The following is a 17,139-nucleotide window of genomic DNA, read 5'->3' as shown; positions in this document are numbered from 1 at the left end:
TTTATCAAGACCATGGAAGACAACGCCAGAGAGGAACGAAATGCTAGCTTTCCATAACAAATACATGATAAGCTTTCCTGAAAAGGTTAGCTGCTATATTGAACCTAGTAGGAACTCAAGGAAGACTCCGTGCCGCTTGTTAAAGCATGTGCACACCTCCATATCAGATAATAATAATAATTGCTTCCCATGGTACAGCTGCTAAAATCACAAAGGCACAGCTGGTTCACAACGAGATTAAGTGGAAGTTGAAATTATATTCCTTCCATCCATCATGGTTTAATGATGGGAGGAATGGAAGTCCACAACCAGGCCCCACAGCGGCATCCAGGCAACCCAATCAAACATATTAATAAGATAAATTAAACAATATAACAGAAAAGAAATAATAATAAGAGACCAAATTTCAGCCCCAAAAAACAAATCATAATGGTCTATAAAAGATCAAAAGTCGGAATAGAGATTTAGCATCTGAACATTAGTACAATGCTACAGTATATTTTGTCAAATTGATCAGATACGTCAACAATCGGTGGATTTTTTTCTTACACTGCTTATAAACTATAAACCGCGGCGATACTCCAGTTGCTTGGTGTTCTCTAGTAGTACCTGCCAAGCAAAGCAATTATTGATTAACTTTGATAAAGCTATACGCAAGCAGAAAGAGGAACTGCATAGATGTTGCCAAGCATGGTATCATGCAAACCATGGACAGGAAAATTTCAGATAAGTTCAACAGAAATGGAGAGCTAGGCAGATAAAGAAGGTAAACAAGTGTCCTTACTTCTCTAATGTAGTTTGCTACAGCCTTGCAGCCTTCAGTTGCAAGTCCCATGACATTTTCAAAGATATCCAAAGGTAACTTAGCATCCATCTGTAATACACAGAAAAAATATGAATCTCTAACAGTAAAAAATTAACTAGTAGTCAGTGCCCTAAAAAACCTCTCAACTAATTTTTGAGAATAAAGAAATGTTAAAAGTTTATTCATAGTTGTTAGTTTAGATGGATAATAGTCTCACGTAAACCAGAAAATAAGTTCCAGTAAAGGGAAAAACATAAGTTAGGCAAAGAGAAAGCTCAAATATATGGTTGTTAAATACCATTACCATGTAACTGAAACACAGAACCATATTGCAACATCAAAAACTTCTATTAATACAGAAGCAGGAAAAAAAAAAGAAGTCCATGATGTTAACTAACATATCTTTTGAGTTAAAAGCCTAAAACGGTGAATGAGGAAACAGTCATAGAGAACCTGAAGAAGAGTCACTTTGTCCAACTTAGGTAAGATTCCTACAGTGACATCAGGGCCTCCAGCACTATCTTCAATGTAGTTCAAATCTGTACATATGACAAACATCAATTAATTGTTCAAAGGGAATTAAAAGGGAAAAGTTTAAAAAAGAAGAAGAATTTACCAAGCAAAGGAGTGCTATTTAGATACCCAGCACTGCAAGAAGTGACAATATCACGCATTGGGATCCCAGCATCTGCAAGAGCTAAAGTCGCAGCATTGATACATGCAGATCTAGTTCCTGCAGACACATTAATTCTGCTTATGCTTCCTTTGTTCTTTCAGCCCCCAAACAGATATGGGAAAACAAACTAGCAAGTAGAATAGACAAGTGCAGAAATCTAACAATTTTAACAAGCTTTATTCCAGACCCAAGTTAAAAAAGAGAGTGCAGAGTAATTATAGAAAAAATGAAATCAAAGCAGAAACCAATGTGGATTCATGCCACACAAACAGATGTTGATGGTTGGAGTGGAGCATAAATTTGTAATTGCATAAAATGAAAAAGGAAAGGATGCTAATGATCAAAGAAATTTGGAGAAGTTTCAAGTACCTCCATCGGCTTGAAGAACTTGAACAAATATATCTATCTGACAAAAAAAAATCTTCAGAAAAACATATAAGAAATGCCAGTTTGGGCTATACCATGGGGATTTAATTCAAACCTGAGAACGAGGCATTAGGTGAGTCAATATGCAAGCTTCCATTGTTTGACGGATGACAAGAGATATCTCTGTTGACCGCCTAAGTGTAGAAAGAGAAGATTTATATCAATAAGCATATAATTGTTCTTCATAAACCTAATATCTGTCAATTTAGTCTTGTAATTTTTATTACTTGAGTAATAAATAGAATGATTTTATACCACCATTGTGTCGTTTGTGGTAATGGATAATGATACCGTTTGAGGATTTTCTACTTGACAGAACAACCTCATTTCTTTGTGGAACATTAAGAACCTTGTCTGACTCCAAAGTAGCTATATTTTGGATTAAGTCAATACATTGGATTTTGATTTTATTAAAGCCCTTCTCAAATTAGTCATGCACAAATACTTTGTAATTTTTATTACTAATGTAACAAGATTCAGAATTAATAAAAAGAATGTAGATAACCTGTCACCCTTTGGTTTCCTCATGCGATCTCCAGTACTAAAATTAGCCATACTGTACTCGCAGCGCACCTAAGATCCATCACATATATGAAAACCAAGAACTTTTCAAGTCACAATTACAAAATTCCAATATACTATGATCAAAAGAACATTACCAGTGCCTGGTCACTAATTTGTTGGCTCCTATTTTGCACCTGGAAAACATAGACAGCATTTATTCTCGATACAACAAACCAACATCTCATTACAAATTTACAACAGAAGCTCAAATTCAAAACACAACAAATCCAAATAGACACCTTTTCAATGACAAACTAAACACTACTATGAATATATCCACAAATCAAAATATAAAACTAACAAGAGTCATTACAAATGGGTAATAATATTACGCAATGAACTTTCATAAAAGGTTACCTCTCTAGGGCCATATACTGCTGCAATGACTTTGGTGTTGCCCATCTCAAAAACAGCAGAACTTAATATTGAAATTCACCAAAAAAAAAGGGAAAAAGGTCGGGATTTTAGGTACAAAATGTTTCAAGTAAATAGATTAGCTTAAGCAAGTAATGGGTGTGGCACATACCCATCAGCTCTGGCCACAGTACCAATCTCTGCACGAATTTGTCTCATCTGAGATGGAAAAAAATTAAAGAAGATGAACACAAAGCAATTTCAGAAAGAAAATATTGGCTAAGAGGATAAAAATGTGTAGAATAATAAAAATATAAAAAAATTAGAATAAAAAGTAAGAGAGACAAGGTACGTACTTCCATGGGACGGCGACCGTCCAGGCGGAGTCCTTCAGGGCTCACGTATTCCATCTTTACCAAGCTAGGTTTGCACCCGAAAGAACCTACAAACAACCAACTGTTGATGATAAAGGCAAGAACTGACACTGTCGTTCTTCTCTCCCTTGACAAAACCTCCAGGGTTTTGCCTTTGATCTATGAGACTCTGTCGTTTGGAACTAACTGGTGGCTGGCTTGCTCCATGGGTTCGGGCCTATGTCGAAAACAAAGCCAAGCTGCTCGGTGGCCCGTTTCGCTGCCTTTATTACAAGAAAATGGGCCTAGCTATTACATTATAATAAAAAATAAAGTACAAAAAAATTGATTTACCATTATTTACCTCCTTTTGATCTAACTTTTCTTTCTAGCGTCAAGACCAAAAGAAAAACAAATGAAAAAATCAACATCAAAAAAGGGTGGAGAGGGTTACTGGTCCTGTCCTAGTGCAGAAACAACAAAATATGCTAAAAAAAGGCATGAAATTTAGATTCGAATCTGAGAAAAAATTATATCCAACATTCATGAAAAAATCCACAAGCACCAAACCATAACCAAAACTCATCAATACCTAAAGAAAATCCACAAACATGTAAATCATGCAAAAACACAATCTAAAGTAACCCACCAAAAAACCATATTCAAAACCAAAAACAAAAGCTCGGTGGTGTTGGTGACTCTGTGTTAAGGATTTTAGAACTCAAAAAGAGAGAGGGAGAATGGATTTGTCAGAGAGAGAAATTGGAGGCGAAGTGGAAAGAGGAGAGTTGTTTAAACAGGAAAGGAAGCAGAGGAGAGAGAAGGAACAATGGAAGAAGAAAAGAGACGAAAAGAACCTGCAACGTAATTACAGAGAACGAGAGATTTTTGGTCGGGAAAGGAAGAAGGCAGAACCTAATTTTTTTTATTTAGGATTAATTATTTTTGGGCTTAAAAGTCACGAGATTATCTTTTTGTAACTAAGCTTTTTATTCTTTATTTATTTGTATAAAATAATTAAAAATATGAAATTAACAATAAAATGAAACTTAAAAATTAAATATATTTTATAACTACTTAACGTTCATGAAGAAATTTTCTTAAAGATAATTTTGAAAAATATTTTAATACTGTAATATTTTTTTTTAATCTTTTAAAAAATATTATTTTTTAATATTTTAATCAATATTTTGTTATATGTATCAAACCTTTGGACCTTCATAATCGAGGTTTGGCCTGACTTGCATCATTCTATCCTCTCAATAATTATATTTTTTGTGATAACATTTCTTGTGCATATTATATTATAAGGCACCAAACATTACATTAATTTTTTAACTTTATTTCAAAAAGAAATGTTCATTTTTACATGAAGTATTAAATTTTGGTTCTGCAATTTTTACTCCTCTCAACTCTGGAGTGTGTCCAAACAGAGCCTCAACGAGCCCCTGATCTCTCCAAAGACAAGAATTTGTATTCCAGCCAGCTTGTCAATGAAGAAATGACTTTCAAATGAAAGCAAGCCGGTAATTCAGCATTTCACAACAAAACCAAGGCTAAATTTTTATGTTGCTGTCAACTCCAAGTGATCTAGTTGAATGCAAAAAGGACAAGATTCCTAATGGTTAGTGGAGGATCTGGGTAATTCATTAATTTAATAGGAAAATTACGGTCTTTTTGGACAGAAAAGCAGATACCAAATCTCTTTCATGCTTATCCTTACTTTACGAGGCAGCCGTGGTCTCATCAGTGGCCCATGAAAATATTTTCTTCCGACCTTTAGTTGAACGTGACACCTCATTTTCCAAAAGGAAATCCTGGATGTTACACCTTAATTAATTCTCATTTGCTCACTAAGCCAAATGCCAATTTGTCAGGTCGGTCAGGGATCCAAGACCAAATCCAACCCCACTTCAACCAAATAAAAAAGATACTTTCAATCCAAAAACAGATAAAAAGAAAGGAGGAAGAAAAATGATTAATCAATCAACCACCCAGAATAAATAAATACTTAAATTCAACCCCATAAATAAAAAAATGGGACGTATATGTACCCCATTACATCAGAAGAAGCCAAAAGTTCAGACATGGACAACCCGTTAGGCTGTTATATGAAATGATACAATTGGGGTTGGATCTCCCTTTTCATTTTCCACAAGTATATGTAATGTATGATAGTAGTAAAAATAATTATTGTAATTTATATATAAAAAAATTAAGAACTAAAGAAAAATGAAAATAAAAAAGAAGCCAAAACTAGCTACAATCCAATGTAGATACAAAATGTTGAAGAATTGTCTCATCGATTAGGCTTTCTACCCTTTGTGGAGCTTTCATGCATGTGAACAGTATCAATGGATGTTGAGCCTGCAACCAAAGCAAAGCAACCATCTCCGTCAAACAGTGAAACTTATCAATGAGAAAAGTTAACAGTACTAGTAGCATATTTATTTATATTTCATGATTTAAAGACATTGATTTGTATTAAAAAAAATGCCATATTCTTGACGTGATGCTCACTGCCAAAAGAAAGTATTATCTGGCTTTTGAACCAACCCTCCCCTCTACCCCAAGTTAAATGATCAACAAATTTTACGAATGCAAATCTAAATGGGATTGATTACTTGAACTTCTTTGTTCTTAAAGTCAAAGAAACACTCAATGACCAAAGTCATGTAGAAACAAAAGATCAATAGTTTCAGCCATTAAATTCCTCCAAGGCCGTTAGGCAAAATATCTACTTTGAAAATTTGGGTTTCTTTTCACTTGAACAAAAAGACAATCAGCATGAGATTAATGTCATTAACTTTTAACTAATGGACTAATAAGTTCGATTCTGCTGTAATAAAACGGCAAAATAAATATTTTGTTTCGATTAAAACAATGAGAATTTTTTTAACGTTGTCTTACCATTTTAACATGTTGATGACGCACTTAGGCATGTCACCGCCGTCGAGCCGTTTCAGGGCGATTCCGTCACACTTAACGGTAACCCCAACCATACCAATTTTCAACCCCGCCACACCCAATCCAATTTTCGTCCGAGCCTCCACGCTCACTCGTAAACTCTTGCTTCGGTACCGAGCCTGAAGCCTAGTACCCACCCCGTCATCCACCAGCTTGTTGATCACCTTTGTCTCCACTTTCAAACTCGTCGTGTTCTGTTTCCCCATAGTGAACCCGTGAACTGTCGTCGTTCCCAACTCAGTCTCATCCCCACCCTCCCCAACGCTGACGTCAACCTCCGTATTGCCGTAATAATACGTCATCTTTGCGTTGGGGTTCTTCACTTCGAGTCTCGTCGTCGTTTGTGCGTCGAGGTAGGTTCCATCAGGTTTGTTGGTGACGTTAAAGCGGGAGATCCGGACTGACTGGACGTGAAAACCGGGGAGTTTCGGGTCGAACCAAAGGTAGAAAACGGCGCCGCAAATGAGGAGGAGGAGAATGAGGATCAAAAAGAAGATGCAGAAACAGCAACAGCAAACGCGACAACAGCCACCCCTCCTTTTCTTGGGGTGGAAAGAAGGTGGGAGAACCGGTTTTCGTGGCGGTGGTCTAAACCCAGGCTTGACGGCCGGGGCGCTTGGGTCTTTGTATCCAGGTGGCTTTTGGAGAACCGGTTTCAAAGGAGGCTTGGACATTGCTTGGATAATAGAAGTATAAATATCCTGGGCTGCGAAAATGAAAATTTTAAATCAGGGAATGAAGAAAGAAAGAGCTTCCTTTCGTAATCGACAAATTTGGGATAATTGAAAGAATTCAATGAACAAATATTAATCATGATGAACGAAGGGAATTCGTATATCTGCCATTTTAATGTGAAAATCGAAAAACAGAGCAACCCATAAGAAATAAGGCAAAAGGTGAAGAGTCTAAAGAAACGTGAATGTGATATAAATGCAAGACTTGGGAATTGTAGAAACACGAACCTTATCAGAAATACGCCAACAGGGTTGCAATATCCAAGGAAAAGTGATGAATGAGTGAATTGAATGATACAGAGATCTGATGAGCTTTGTGCTGGAAGGGGGAAGAGCCGAACAGGAAACAAAGGAGAATTTTTGTTTGTGATGCAAGGAAGAAAGAATAAAAGCAGAAAGCGTAGAGAATCGGATCAGGGAGACAAAGTCATTGGAAATGTGACAGACGGACAGACGAGAGAAGGAGCTAAAATTGCGAGAACAAGAGAGAGAGAGCAAAGAAAGAGAAAGAATAAAAGAGATGGGTGCGGAGAAGGGAGGTTTGTCTCTTATGGGAAGAAGGGGTTTGGCCTTTGGGGAGCTTTGGGTAATGGTGGCATGGATTCAGCTGGGAAGATTCACGCGCGGCGTCTTACATGCTGACATGGCTGGAAGTCTTTCGATACTTCTCTTTCTACTTTTGTCTTCTACCCGTTTCCTTTTTCAGTTACGGGGCTGTATTTTGGTCTCTGCAATACTGGCTACAACGAATTCAACTCTATTTCCAACTCAAAAATATGCTGCCACCAAACTGTAAGTGAGCAGGAATTAGATTAGCAGGTATTTGTACTGTTTTGAAAGACAATCCATGTGAATTTTATGTTTGTCATTTAACATACTCATTGTGCTCAGACAAATGTTTTAATATAAATTGGAAGTTCTTTTCACTGATGAGTTGTAAGCTCCTTAAACAATTCATGGCATGTTGAATTGTTTTAGGCTATATTTGGTAAAAATGAAAAGGAAATGATAACTTAATTAATTGCTATACATTTTATTTCATAAGTAGTAAATAATGTTACATTGTAAAATATAAACATTGGCAGTACATCAGGAATTTTGATTTCGCATAAATGAATAACAGTTATGTTCCTAATCTTAAATCCTTCCCTTCATTTTATCATTGAACTTGCAAGAGGGTCTGTCCGGGGATGATGGGTGGGGTTGGATGGAAGCGCATGTTCGTCCACGTGGGGCAGGAGCGTCCCAGCCGTTATCCACTAACTTCGTCGTTTTCAAAAACTCCACCGACTCACAAACCCCTATATGTCATTGCCACCGATTTCCCCTTCTTCCCTTCGCGGTTAGGAGAAGCTACTTTCCTGTCCATCCGTTGTAAACCAACCCTACTTCGGGCATGGAACCATACACAACATGTCTGGAGGTACAACAGGGAATGTTCGGTGTTTGTGCATTGTCTGAAAACTGAATACCAGACAATATGTAAGAGAGAAGAAAATAATCTTTCACAGTCCAATCTTTTGTACACAAACTTGTACTAGAAGAGAAGGGGGGGGGGGGGGGGGGTTTCAGTGTTGATGTAAGTTAAAGCTTCATTGTCACTTGTAAATAGTAATTTGATGTTACTTCCACACCTTCCCAGCGATTTTGGCTTTGATTATAATAGCCACGCAACAATCACAAAAGAAAAGAAAAAAAAGGATGTGACGCGGATGCTTGACCAAAAATCCTTGCGTCGATTCCAGTAGTCGTCGTGTGATTCGTGAAGCACCACGATCACAGATTTTGGTTGCAGAACTGCTCTCACATGTACAAATTGCATATAATTTCAATTAGAGAACAGTCAACACGTCGCTCTCAAAATAGGGCAAATGAATAGCCCCAAAGCCTTTCCTTAGTTTGAAGAATATTATCGTTAATTAGTCAGAGTTGGATGCTACAAAACTCAAAATCATGTCTATAAGTACTATCTTTAGATTTCCTCCTTTTTTGTGGTTCAGTGAATGGTTTGTGGCAATATTTGTTGTTGGTTGAACTGAGAAACTTAGGCTGTTTGTTTGTTGGGTGTAGCTAGCGAATGATGACTCTGATGCGAGTAAAGTAGGAAGGGTTTATAATGGGAAAGGAAAGGCAACCTGTTGATGATTGTGATAGGTTACTCTACTCATGAAATTGTTGCATTATTAATCTTCCAGCTAAGAAATTATGGCTTATTTATGTCGTGTTTCTGTGATTTGGTAGTACAAACCAATCGAGTTGGGTTATGGTTGATTGCCTCTTTGTATTTTTGTCTGACTTTAATTTGAACTATCATGTGAATCTTTTTATTTTTTGAGGAATAAGGTACTACCATATATTTCTCATATCATTTTATTCTATCCAAATATAGGTTCTTACATGTAAAAACATTAAAAAAAATAAAAAGATAGCCATGGTTGCTACTAGTTTTTCCCCATCTCCTTTATACAGAATGTTCTACTTCTATAACTACATCTTCTTTCTTTTTCCAAAGATCAAAATTTTTTTTTTGTATTTCATGTTAATTTCACTCATTTTTTGCATTTAATTAAAAATGTAAAAAAATAAAATTTTTAAATTAAGTATGCATTAATATATGTGAAAATACCATCATTAATTGGTATATAAATCATCAAGCTTGATTCAGAGTTTGTGTTCAGAAATCAAAGATTCATTCATTTGTGAGCAACATGGAAGGAATCATTTTGTACGATTGTCTTAAAATAAAAAAACAAAAGGCTCAATTTTTGCACATGCAAAATTACAAAACCAGGGCACCCGAACTCCGACCCATCATTCACGGGTTCAATAAAACACTCAGGGACCAATCAGACATAAAACCAACCATGCCCAACCACAGCCGTTCGTTCGTTCGTTTGTAGCTTTCATTAGGAGACCCCACATCTCTCCCCCGGATTAATATTTTACAGTGATTAAAAAGGGAAAGCTTTTACAGTAAAATTCTGTCTTTAACTGCAAATTAATGTACATTCCTTCCCCTTAATTTATTTATTTAATATTTTTTAACCGTATTTCCTTTCTTCAACTTCTCCTCCTCCCTGTTATCTCTCTTGAGCTCTTCCTTATTTTTCTCTCTCTAGAGTTCTGTCCGTAGATCAGACACGATCCTCGGACTCTGTCGATGGCGTCGAAGCGGATCTTGAAGGAGCTCAAGGATCTCCAGAAAGATCCTCCCACTTCATGCAGCGCTGGTAACATCTTTTTTTTTCTTTTTTTTTTTTTTTTTTATAAAACGTTTCTGTGATTTTCTTATGAAGCTTGATCTATACCCTTTTGTTAATATGGATGGCTGGTTGTTGATATATTTATAGATATATACTTTTATTATTCCTTCCATGTATTTGTTTATGAGTAATTTTATGGTGTTCCTATAACAAACCGTGGTTAAAGATTCGTAGATAAAAAATACGGCTGAAATTAGAGAGATCAAAACCTGAAATCCTGATTCTTGTTGTATTTTTATGTGACAAAAACATGTAGCAATTGAGTTGTTATTTACCATGATAAGAAGGAATTTGGACCGCTTAAGCGAGTGGCAATAGTACATGAAGGATGGGTTATTTCGCTGCAAAATATAACCTTAGTCAACCTTTGTATATGTATAACAATCAATTCATGAGAATTTATATATCATTTGGTTGTACTTTTTGTGATATACACGCCGTGCTTCAATGCTCTTCTGTTGCTTCTTCTTGCTTGATTGTGTTATGACCGTAGTTACCTGGTGTTTGGATTCGTGAATGGTATGTCTTTCCACAGTTGAAATGTAGCCGCCACTTATGAAGGTTTGACTTAATGATGTATCTAGTAGGTTAAGGATGGCAGCATCAGGTGGTACTTTAAGGTTTTTTGCTAAGATGAGATTTTTGGGTGCTTTGTAGGGTATCAAACGGTTGATTATTATACCCTTTTTAGCATAGTCAATCTCTGTGTAATTGTTTTCTCATGCATCAATTTCTCTTGTGATTACTTACAAGTTCTTTATTTTATTACTATGAGTGTTTATTTCCTTAATCCTGTTTCTATTTTTTGAATACTTATAAGTTCTACTTTGAAGGGTTAATGTATAGGATTTTTAGCTCAGAATGACCATGAAAATATGTGTATTGAAGCCTGTAAAATGGCAAGATTCATGTTTGAGTTATGGGATGTGGTCCTAAAGGGTTCATATGTGGACACACTTTAGCTAGTAAAGTGGTGATGGAAGATGTTCAAGGCTTTATTTTCTGTGTTTGAAGTTCCTTGTGTGTATTATTAATTTAGGATATTGGAATTTGGAGTTCTTGTTTCTCTTGATGGGATTCTTGGATGCAGTAACAAGAGCTTTATGTTCTCTCTGCTATGGGGTTATAGCATGATATATTGCTACGTATTCTATATGCTGACAGGTCCTGTAGCAGAAGACATGTTCCATTGGCAAGCCACAATAATGGGCCCCCCTGACAGCCCTTATTCTGGAGGTGTCTTTCTAGTGACAATTCATTTTCCTCCTGATTATCCTTTTAAACCACCTAAGGTAAGGGATAAATTCTAATCTTATTTATGTTTATTGCTTTTTTTATACTTATTTTGCAGCTACCTTTTACAACTTTTCATGCTAGAGTATCATGAACCATGCTTTACGGACATTATTGAGTCCATTCGTATATGTGGTTTTATCCATAAGTGTAAATAATGTAGCAGCTCACAACAAAGCAGTGTTTTTCCTTTTCCTTTTTTATTTCTTTTTAATTGTGGTGGATGGGTTTGAGTGTTAGTAGAGCTATGAAATGAATTTTACTTAATCTATTTTTGTTTCATTGTCTCCTCTCTTCTTCTGTTTCTTGCAGGTTGCATTTAGAACTAAGGTTTTTCACCCAAATATCAACAGCAATGGTAGTATATGCCTTGACATACTAAAGGAGCAGTGGAGTCCAGCCCTGACTATATCTAAGGTTTCAACTCTAAACAATCTTTTACAATCTAATGCCCAATAGTTTTGACTTTGTCCAAGATAAACATTTGTATTTGAAGTATGGGTAGAAAGGATAGTGAATATTAGACAGGCTTATTGCTATTCAGCCACTGTAAAAATTGAGGCCATGATATTTAACCAATATAGCTCCTTCTGAATAGAAAATTTCATCTTATCTGTTAAGCTTGTATGGCCGGGGAATTTGTCAACAATGACCTCTAATTTTGTCTATCAAAAACTCTTCCCAGCTCCTTGCTTGATGAAGCACTGTTTGTAGGTTGAGAATCTTATTGGCAAATGCTGAGATGTGTTTTTAGCTGTGCAGGACAAAATTCTATGTGGGCTGTTCCCACCAAATTGTACATTTTCATTGCTCAACCTTTTGTGATTGGATGTGACTCATTTTTCTGCCTGAACTAATCTAACACAGCCTGTTAAAATGTAACAGGTTGAAATTAGATGGTTCAAAATAGTCTTTCGAGCATCATTTAGCTTCCACCATGTGGTCATCTTTTGGTATTTAACTAAGGAAACTGCCCCCTAGATCAGCTTTGCATTTTTGGAAACTCTTTCTTTTTCTTAGGCCTTCTTTTTTGGCGGGTGGGAGGGTTCAAATATGTACATTCCATTCGATTAGTTAATCATTTCTGTATTTTAAGAAGGTGGGAAAGGTTCTTGTTTCCTCTTTCAGGTGTTGCTTTCTATCTGCTCCCTCCTGACCGACCCAAACCCTGATGATCCCCTGGTGCCGGAAATTGCTCATATGTACAAGACAGACAGGGCCAAGTATGAGTCAACTGCAAGGAGCTGGACCCAGAAGTACGCCATGGGCTAGTTTGATAATTGGTAAAAGCTTTTAGGATATTGCTCCGTACTACCCATTGTGTATAAATCAAGCGTGCATTTGTTGTCGTTGCTCCTGTAATAGACAAAGTTAAGAATAGATTATTATCATTCAGCTTGCAAAGCTGGCAGATGTTCTAGGTGTTGCACTTGATGTCTGGAACTGTTGTAAGATCAGCAGTTAATGTTGTTCAATATGTTTGTTTGTTCTTGTTTTCTTGGGGACTAAGATCAAGTGCTTATATTTTGATGCTAGTTTCTGTTTTGTTCAGCATGAACTTATCCCTCTGTAACTTGGTGCTTATCACACTCTTCCGATTTCGATCCTATCACGGTAACTCCTGCTGATCTGGTATTTAATGAACTGGTTCCGGTTTGTGAATTCTTTGGTTTAATTCTGTATAAACTCATTACTTCCACCCGCTCCTTCTCTTGATGATCGAACGTGGTAAGCCGTGACGAGACAAGTGCAGCACACTGAGCCGAAATAGTAACATACAAAGAAAGACAAATAAAACGACCAAGACAAGAAAGAAAGAGAAAGCCCACTATGTACTGATCGTAGGATGCTTGGGTCCATAAAATACTGCTGGATTTGGAACTGATTGATTATTGGGGAACTCTCTGCATATTTAACTTTTCACTCATATTTTTTTGTTGGAAAAAGCAAATGATGGTTACATATGTAACTTCGCCTAACTTCATAACGTTATGCTTGTGTTCTAATTCAAAGTTTTAAATCACCCCGAATGTTGACTGCTTAAATCTGATTGCAACAAGTAGTAAATATTTTTATTAGAAATATAAATATAATTATAAAAGTTTGTACTAGAAATTTAGAAAGTCAATGTTGACCACTTTTCTGCCGCACTGATATGCCAAATTGAGAAATTTATTTTCAGAGCACTCATAAAGTCTTTTGACTTGACCCGAATAATTGCACATTAGCCTACAGCTACTTTGATTTGAACCAAAAGAACATACTTCTTCTTCTTCTTCTTCTAAGGGACATCCCTCGTTTTACAAAGTCTTTAATTGTAGCATTCCAACGTGATTTGGAACATTAATAATAATAATAATAACTCTTCCTCCTTATTTTTGTTGGTCTTCGAAAATTAAGTAATGGTCACGTGAAGTAAATGAGCAACGGTGACAAAAACAAATGAGGGGAAAGGTCTTATCGTTTTCTACCTACCTACTTCTGCTACTATGTACAACGAATGTCCTCCGCTTCCTTTCCTTGGTCCCCAAGCCTCAGTTTCCAGCCGTTTCCTTCCATTTTTATTTATTTCCTTAACCATCCAAATAATAAAAAAGGAAAGAAAAGAGGCCCAGAATTTGCAAATATCTCCAACTGCTAATCAAACTCTCTTGTCTTAGAATTAGAAGACCAATTGTTTCTAAGTACAAGAATAATAAGGGATGCAATGCTTTTTAGACTGATTGTTTAGTCAATGTGCAGTTGAATTATGAGAATCTAAATAAAATATGGCCAACTTCTTATTTGCAGTAACAGAACAAAAATATTCCTCCATTTTCTATTGACTGAAACTTTGTTTTATTCTTAATCAACAACCACAATTGACAATATATGGAAAGAATAGTGTAATTTCAGAGGCTAAGGAGATTTAATTTTCTTGATGCTTCATCGCCAAGCAATTGTAGTTTTTGGCGCTCAGAAAAGTAAACGGATTATTGTCATTAAAAATTTTTAATTAGTGGCATTATTATCGATATTTAAAAGTGATTAGTCAAAAGTATTTAGCTGACGTGGCGTGACAGATTGATTCCACATCCGTGTGCAACGGAGCTGGTTCTTCTCTCTCTCTCACGTGACGGATTTTCTCGAGTGAGCATGAGGGTCACTAATCTCACTCGCTGTGACCGTTAGTCAGCAGGCGGCAGCAAATTAACGTCATTATGGAGGAAAAGCATCCAATGCGGTGGGAGCGTAACACACACGTGGCCGCCGGAGGGTGGAACAGGTTTTTGTTACTTGGGGACCAAGCTAATTCGAGGGAGGGCTATAGGACACGTATCACTAACAAGGAGATGCGGCGAGTCGTTTGGGATCTCCGGTAGTCACCGGAATCTCCGGCTAGTAACTATCTCTAATTTTTGTTTAAATCATTTATCTTAATTATTTAGTATAATTTTAAAACAGATTTAAGAAGCAATTAAGATTTTTTATTTTTTTAAATAAAAGTGAAGGAAAATAAAGTAGTTTTTGTATTCAGGATACTCCTATAAAACAGCGATTCTCGGCATTTTGACTCTTCCTTGCAACTGAAACTCTCCTGTTTCTCTCCTCATTCTCTCTAGTCTCTCGCCCTTTACTTTCCAGCAAGGTTTTTATTACGCTTTGGAAAAATCGTTTCTTTACAGATTATTCTCTCTTTTAAAGTAAAAAAAAAATCCCATCTTTGATGTAAAATATTGGAAAATGAATCCCGCGAGTTCGTTCCGAGTGAAATACGCAGAGCGAAGAAGAGTTACTAATAAGTTAGTGAAGCCGTCGAGCAAGTGGTTTTCCATGGAGTCCAGAGCCAAAGCCCCTAGAATTGTCAGAATTTCTGTCACCGATGGCGATGCAACGGATTCTTCTAGCGACGAGAGCGAACATGAGAGAAATCATAGAGTGAAAAGGTATGTAAACGAAATCAGGATCGAAGATTGTTCCACATTCAATTTCTCCAAGTCAGCAAACAAGCAAAACAAGCAAACAAATAGTAAGTGCAATCCAGTCAATATCAGATCAAAGAAGCAGCAACAGCAATGTTTGTCTACCGGGGTAAAGTACCGTGGGGTTCGGCAAAGACCGTGGGGCAGATGGGCGGCTGAGATCAGGGATCCTACGAGTCGAACCAGGGTCTGGCTTGGGACTTATGACACTGCTGAAGAAGCTGCCTTGGTTTATGACAGAGCCGCGATTCGAATCAAAGGCCCTGACGCTCTCACAAACTTTGTAAAGCCTCCTGTGAGACCTTCGTCACCGGAGATTGAACTTGAAACGATTTCCGGGTATGATTCTGGCCAAGAATCGCAGTCTCTCTGTTCACCTACTTCTGTTCTCAGATTTCAGTCCAATGAGGAAGCCGAACTTCAAACCGAGTCCAAAGATGACTCTTGCGAGCTTACCGAAAGTGAGTGGAGACCTGTTCAGGAACGCCCGGAAGAACCAACTAACTTATCAGATGGGTATTTGTTAACAGATCCGGGGGCTCTATGTGATTACTTTGATTGCGATAACCTTGCGCCAATATTTTTGGATGAGATGAGGTTACCAGAAGAGAGAAATTTGGAACAAGATTATGGTGATATTTCTGTTAAATTAGATGTCGATTTTGGGTCTTGTACGTGGGATGTCGATAATTACTATTAAGATCAGTGTAGTTTGCCCTGCAAAACATTACCATGGAGTTGCAGCCCTGGAAATGTTCAGATGGTGCCCCTTTTTTGCTGGTAAATACTTTTGTCAAGCGTAATTCATGTGAATGTGATGGTAAATTCCGAGTGGAATTTTGGATACATTTCCCGCAGTCTTTTACTTCCTCTCTACTACTTTCTAGGTGTGTTTCTCTACTACTACCACAGTGTGTAAAGAAATGCCAAGCAAATATGTAAATTCTTGCTTCTTCCAAGGGTTCTTTTTCGTGTATGTGTTCCCCTTCTTTCGTGAATTGAATAGGTTCGGTGTGCGTTTCAATTGGCGTGGACGTGGTGCGTGTGCTAGGAAGCGTGCTTTGCGGTTATGGTTTTTATTCAAAAAAGAGTATAATCTGATTGTTTTTCTTTCGGTTTGTTCATTTCTTTGCTTTAGATCTTTTCCTTGTCTGTGTATTTGATGGGGGTCGGTGAGATATTTTTTTAATTTTTAATGGAGCACTGGCTCGCGGGGACTCAAAAAGGCTGCCAAGTTAAGCTAAAGTTGGTTCCCATGTTCCACGGTTCGCCACCTTAGACGCTTGTTAGCCATAAACGCTTTCTGGGTTTTTTTGTTAGGAGCCATTCTTTTCAAGAATGGCTTGCCGTCCAATTCCATGCCACTTGTTCCCTTGTTTGGTTTTCCTTGCGTCAAGGTTTAGAAGCCTGTTAATCCAACGAGGAAAACAATATCATTACCTGTTGGAAATCTTACCACTTGATGGTCTAAAAATGTATAGTTACGTTTCTTTCACTCTCTATTTCTCGTGCTCTAATTTCACCATCGGTGTTAAAAAGTACGCGGTGAACCATCTTGTTATGTAAGAATATTTGAAGAGAATAAGAGACACGTTTTGTTCCACATTAAGAGGCATTTCCTTTGTTATTCTACCATTTTCGCGATGCTTTTGCTTTGGCTTCAACCCTCAATCAGAAGAGTATTCAATTGACAAGGACATTTCATGAGACAACAGACACAAGTGCAAGGTGCCATGGGATTC

At 37.0% G+C, this 17,139-nt stretch overlaps 4 protein-coding genes across 4 annotated transcripts; 2 read left to right on the top strand and 2 right to left on the bottom strand.

Annotated features, from left to right (window-relative positions):
• On the bottom strand, positions 376–4,099 carry LOC18614031 (exosome complex component RRP41 homolog). Its single transcript, XM_007051575.2, has 11 exons — positions 3,182–4,099; positions 2,998–3,044; positions 2,829–2,889; positions 2,567–2,605; positions 2,413–2,480; positions 1,963–2,041; positions 1,851–1,887; positions 1,422–1,538; positions 1,259–1,344; positions 785–874; positions 376–609 (listed from the first exon to the last, which is right to left on the bottom strand). The coding sequence occupies exons 1-11, from the start codon at positions 3,233–3,235 to the stop codon at positions 562–564; spliced, it is 726 nt and encodes a 241-aa protein (XP_007051637.1). The 5' UTR covers positions 3,236–4,099; the 3' UTR covers positions 376–561.
• On the bottom strand, positions 5,183–7,428 carry LOC18614030 (protein YLS9). The gene is made up of 3 exons (XM_018114330.1): positions 7,108–7,428; positions 6,089–6,851; positions 5,183–5,545 (listed from the first exon to the last, which is right to left on the bottom strand). Exons 2-3 carry the CDS (start codon positions 6,817–6,819, stop codon positions 5,530–5,532), a joined length of 747 nt encoding a protein of 248 aa, XP_017969819.1. The 5' UTR covers positions 6,820–6,851; positions 7,108–7,428; the 3' UTR covers positions 5,183–5,529.
• Positions 9,896–13,033, top strand: LOC18614028 (ubiquitin-conjugating enzyme E2 28). Its single transcript, XM_018113976.1, has 4 exons — positions 9,896–10,109; positions 11,307–11,434; positions 11,748–11,852; positions 12,564–13,033. Exons 1-4 carry the CDS (start codon positions 10,040–10,042, stop codon positions 12,705–12,707), a joined length of 447 nt encoding a protein of 148 aa, XP_017969465.1. The 5' UTR covers positions 9,896–10,039; the 3' UTR covers positions 12,708–13,033.
• Positions 15,011–17,000, top strand: LOC18614027 (ethylene-responsive transcription factor CRF6). Its single transcript, XM_018115225.1, has one exon. The coding sequence runs from the start codon at positions 15,159–15,161 to the stop codon at positions 16,095–16,097; it is 939 nt and encodes a 312-aa protein (XP_017970714.1). The 5' UTR covers positions 15,011–15,158; the 3' UTR covers positions 16,098–17,000.

This window comes from Theobroma cacao, chromosome 1 (genome assembly GCF_000208745.1).
Source record: "Theobroma cacao cultivar B97-61/B2 chromosome 1, Criollo_cocoa_genome_V2, whole genome shotgun sequence".
NCBI lineage: Eukaryota > Viridiplantae > Streptophyta > Magnoliopsida > Malvales > Malvaceae > Theobroma > Theobroma cacao.
The sequence above is the reverse complement of the archived record's forward strand: the minus strand, read 5'-3'. Positions and strand labels throughout refer to the sequence as shown.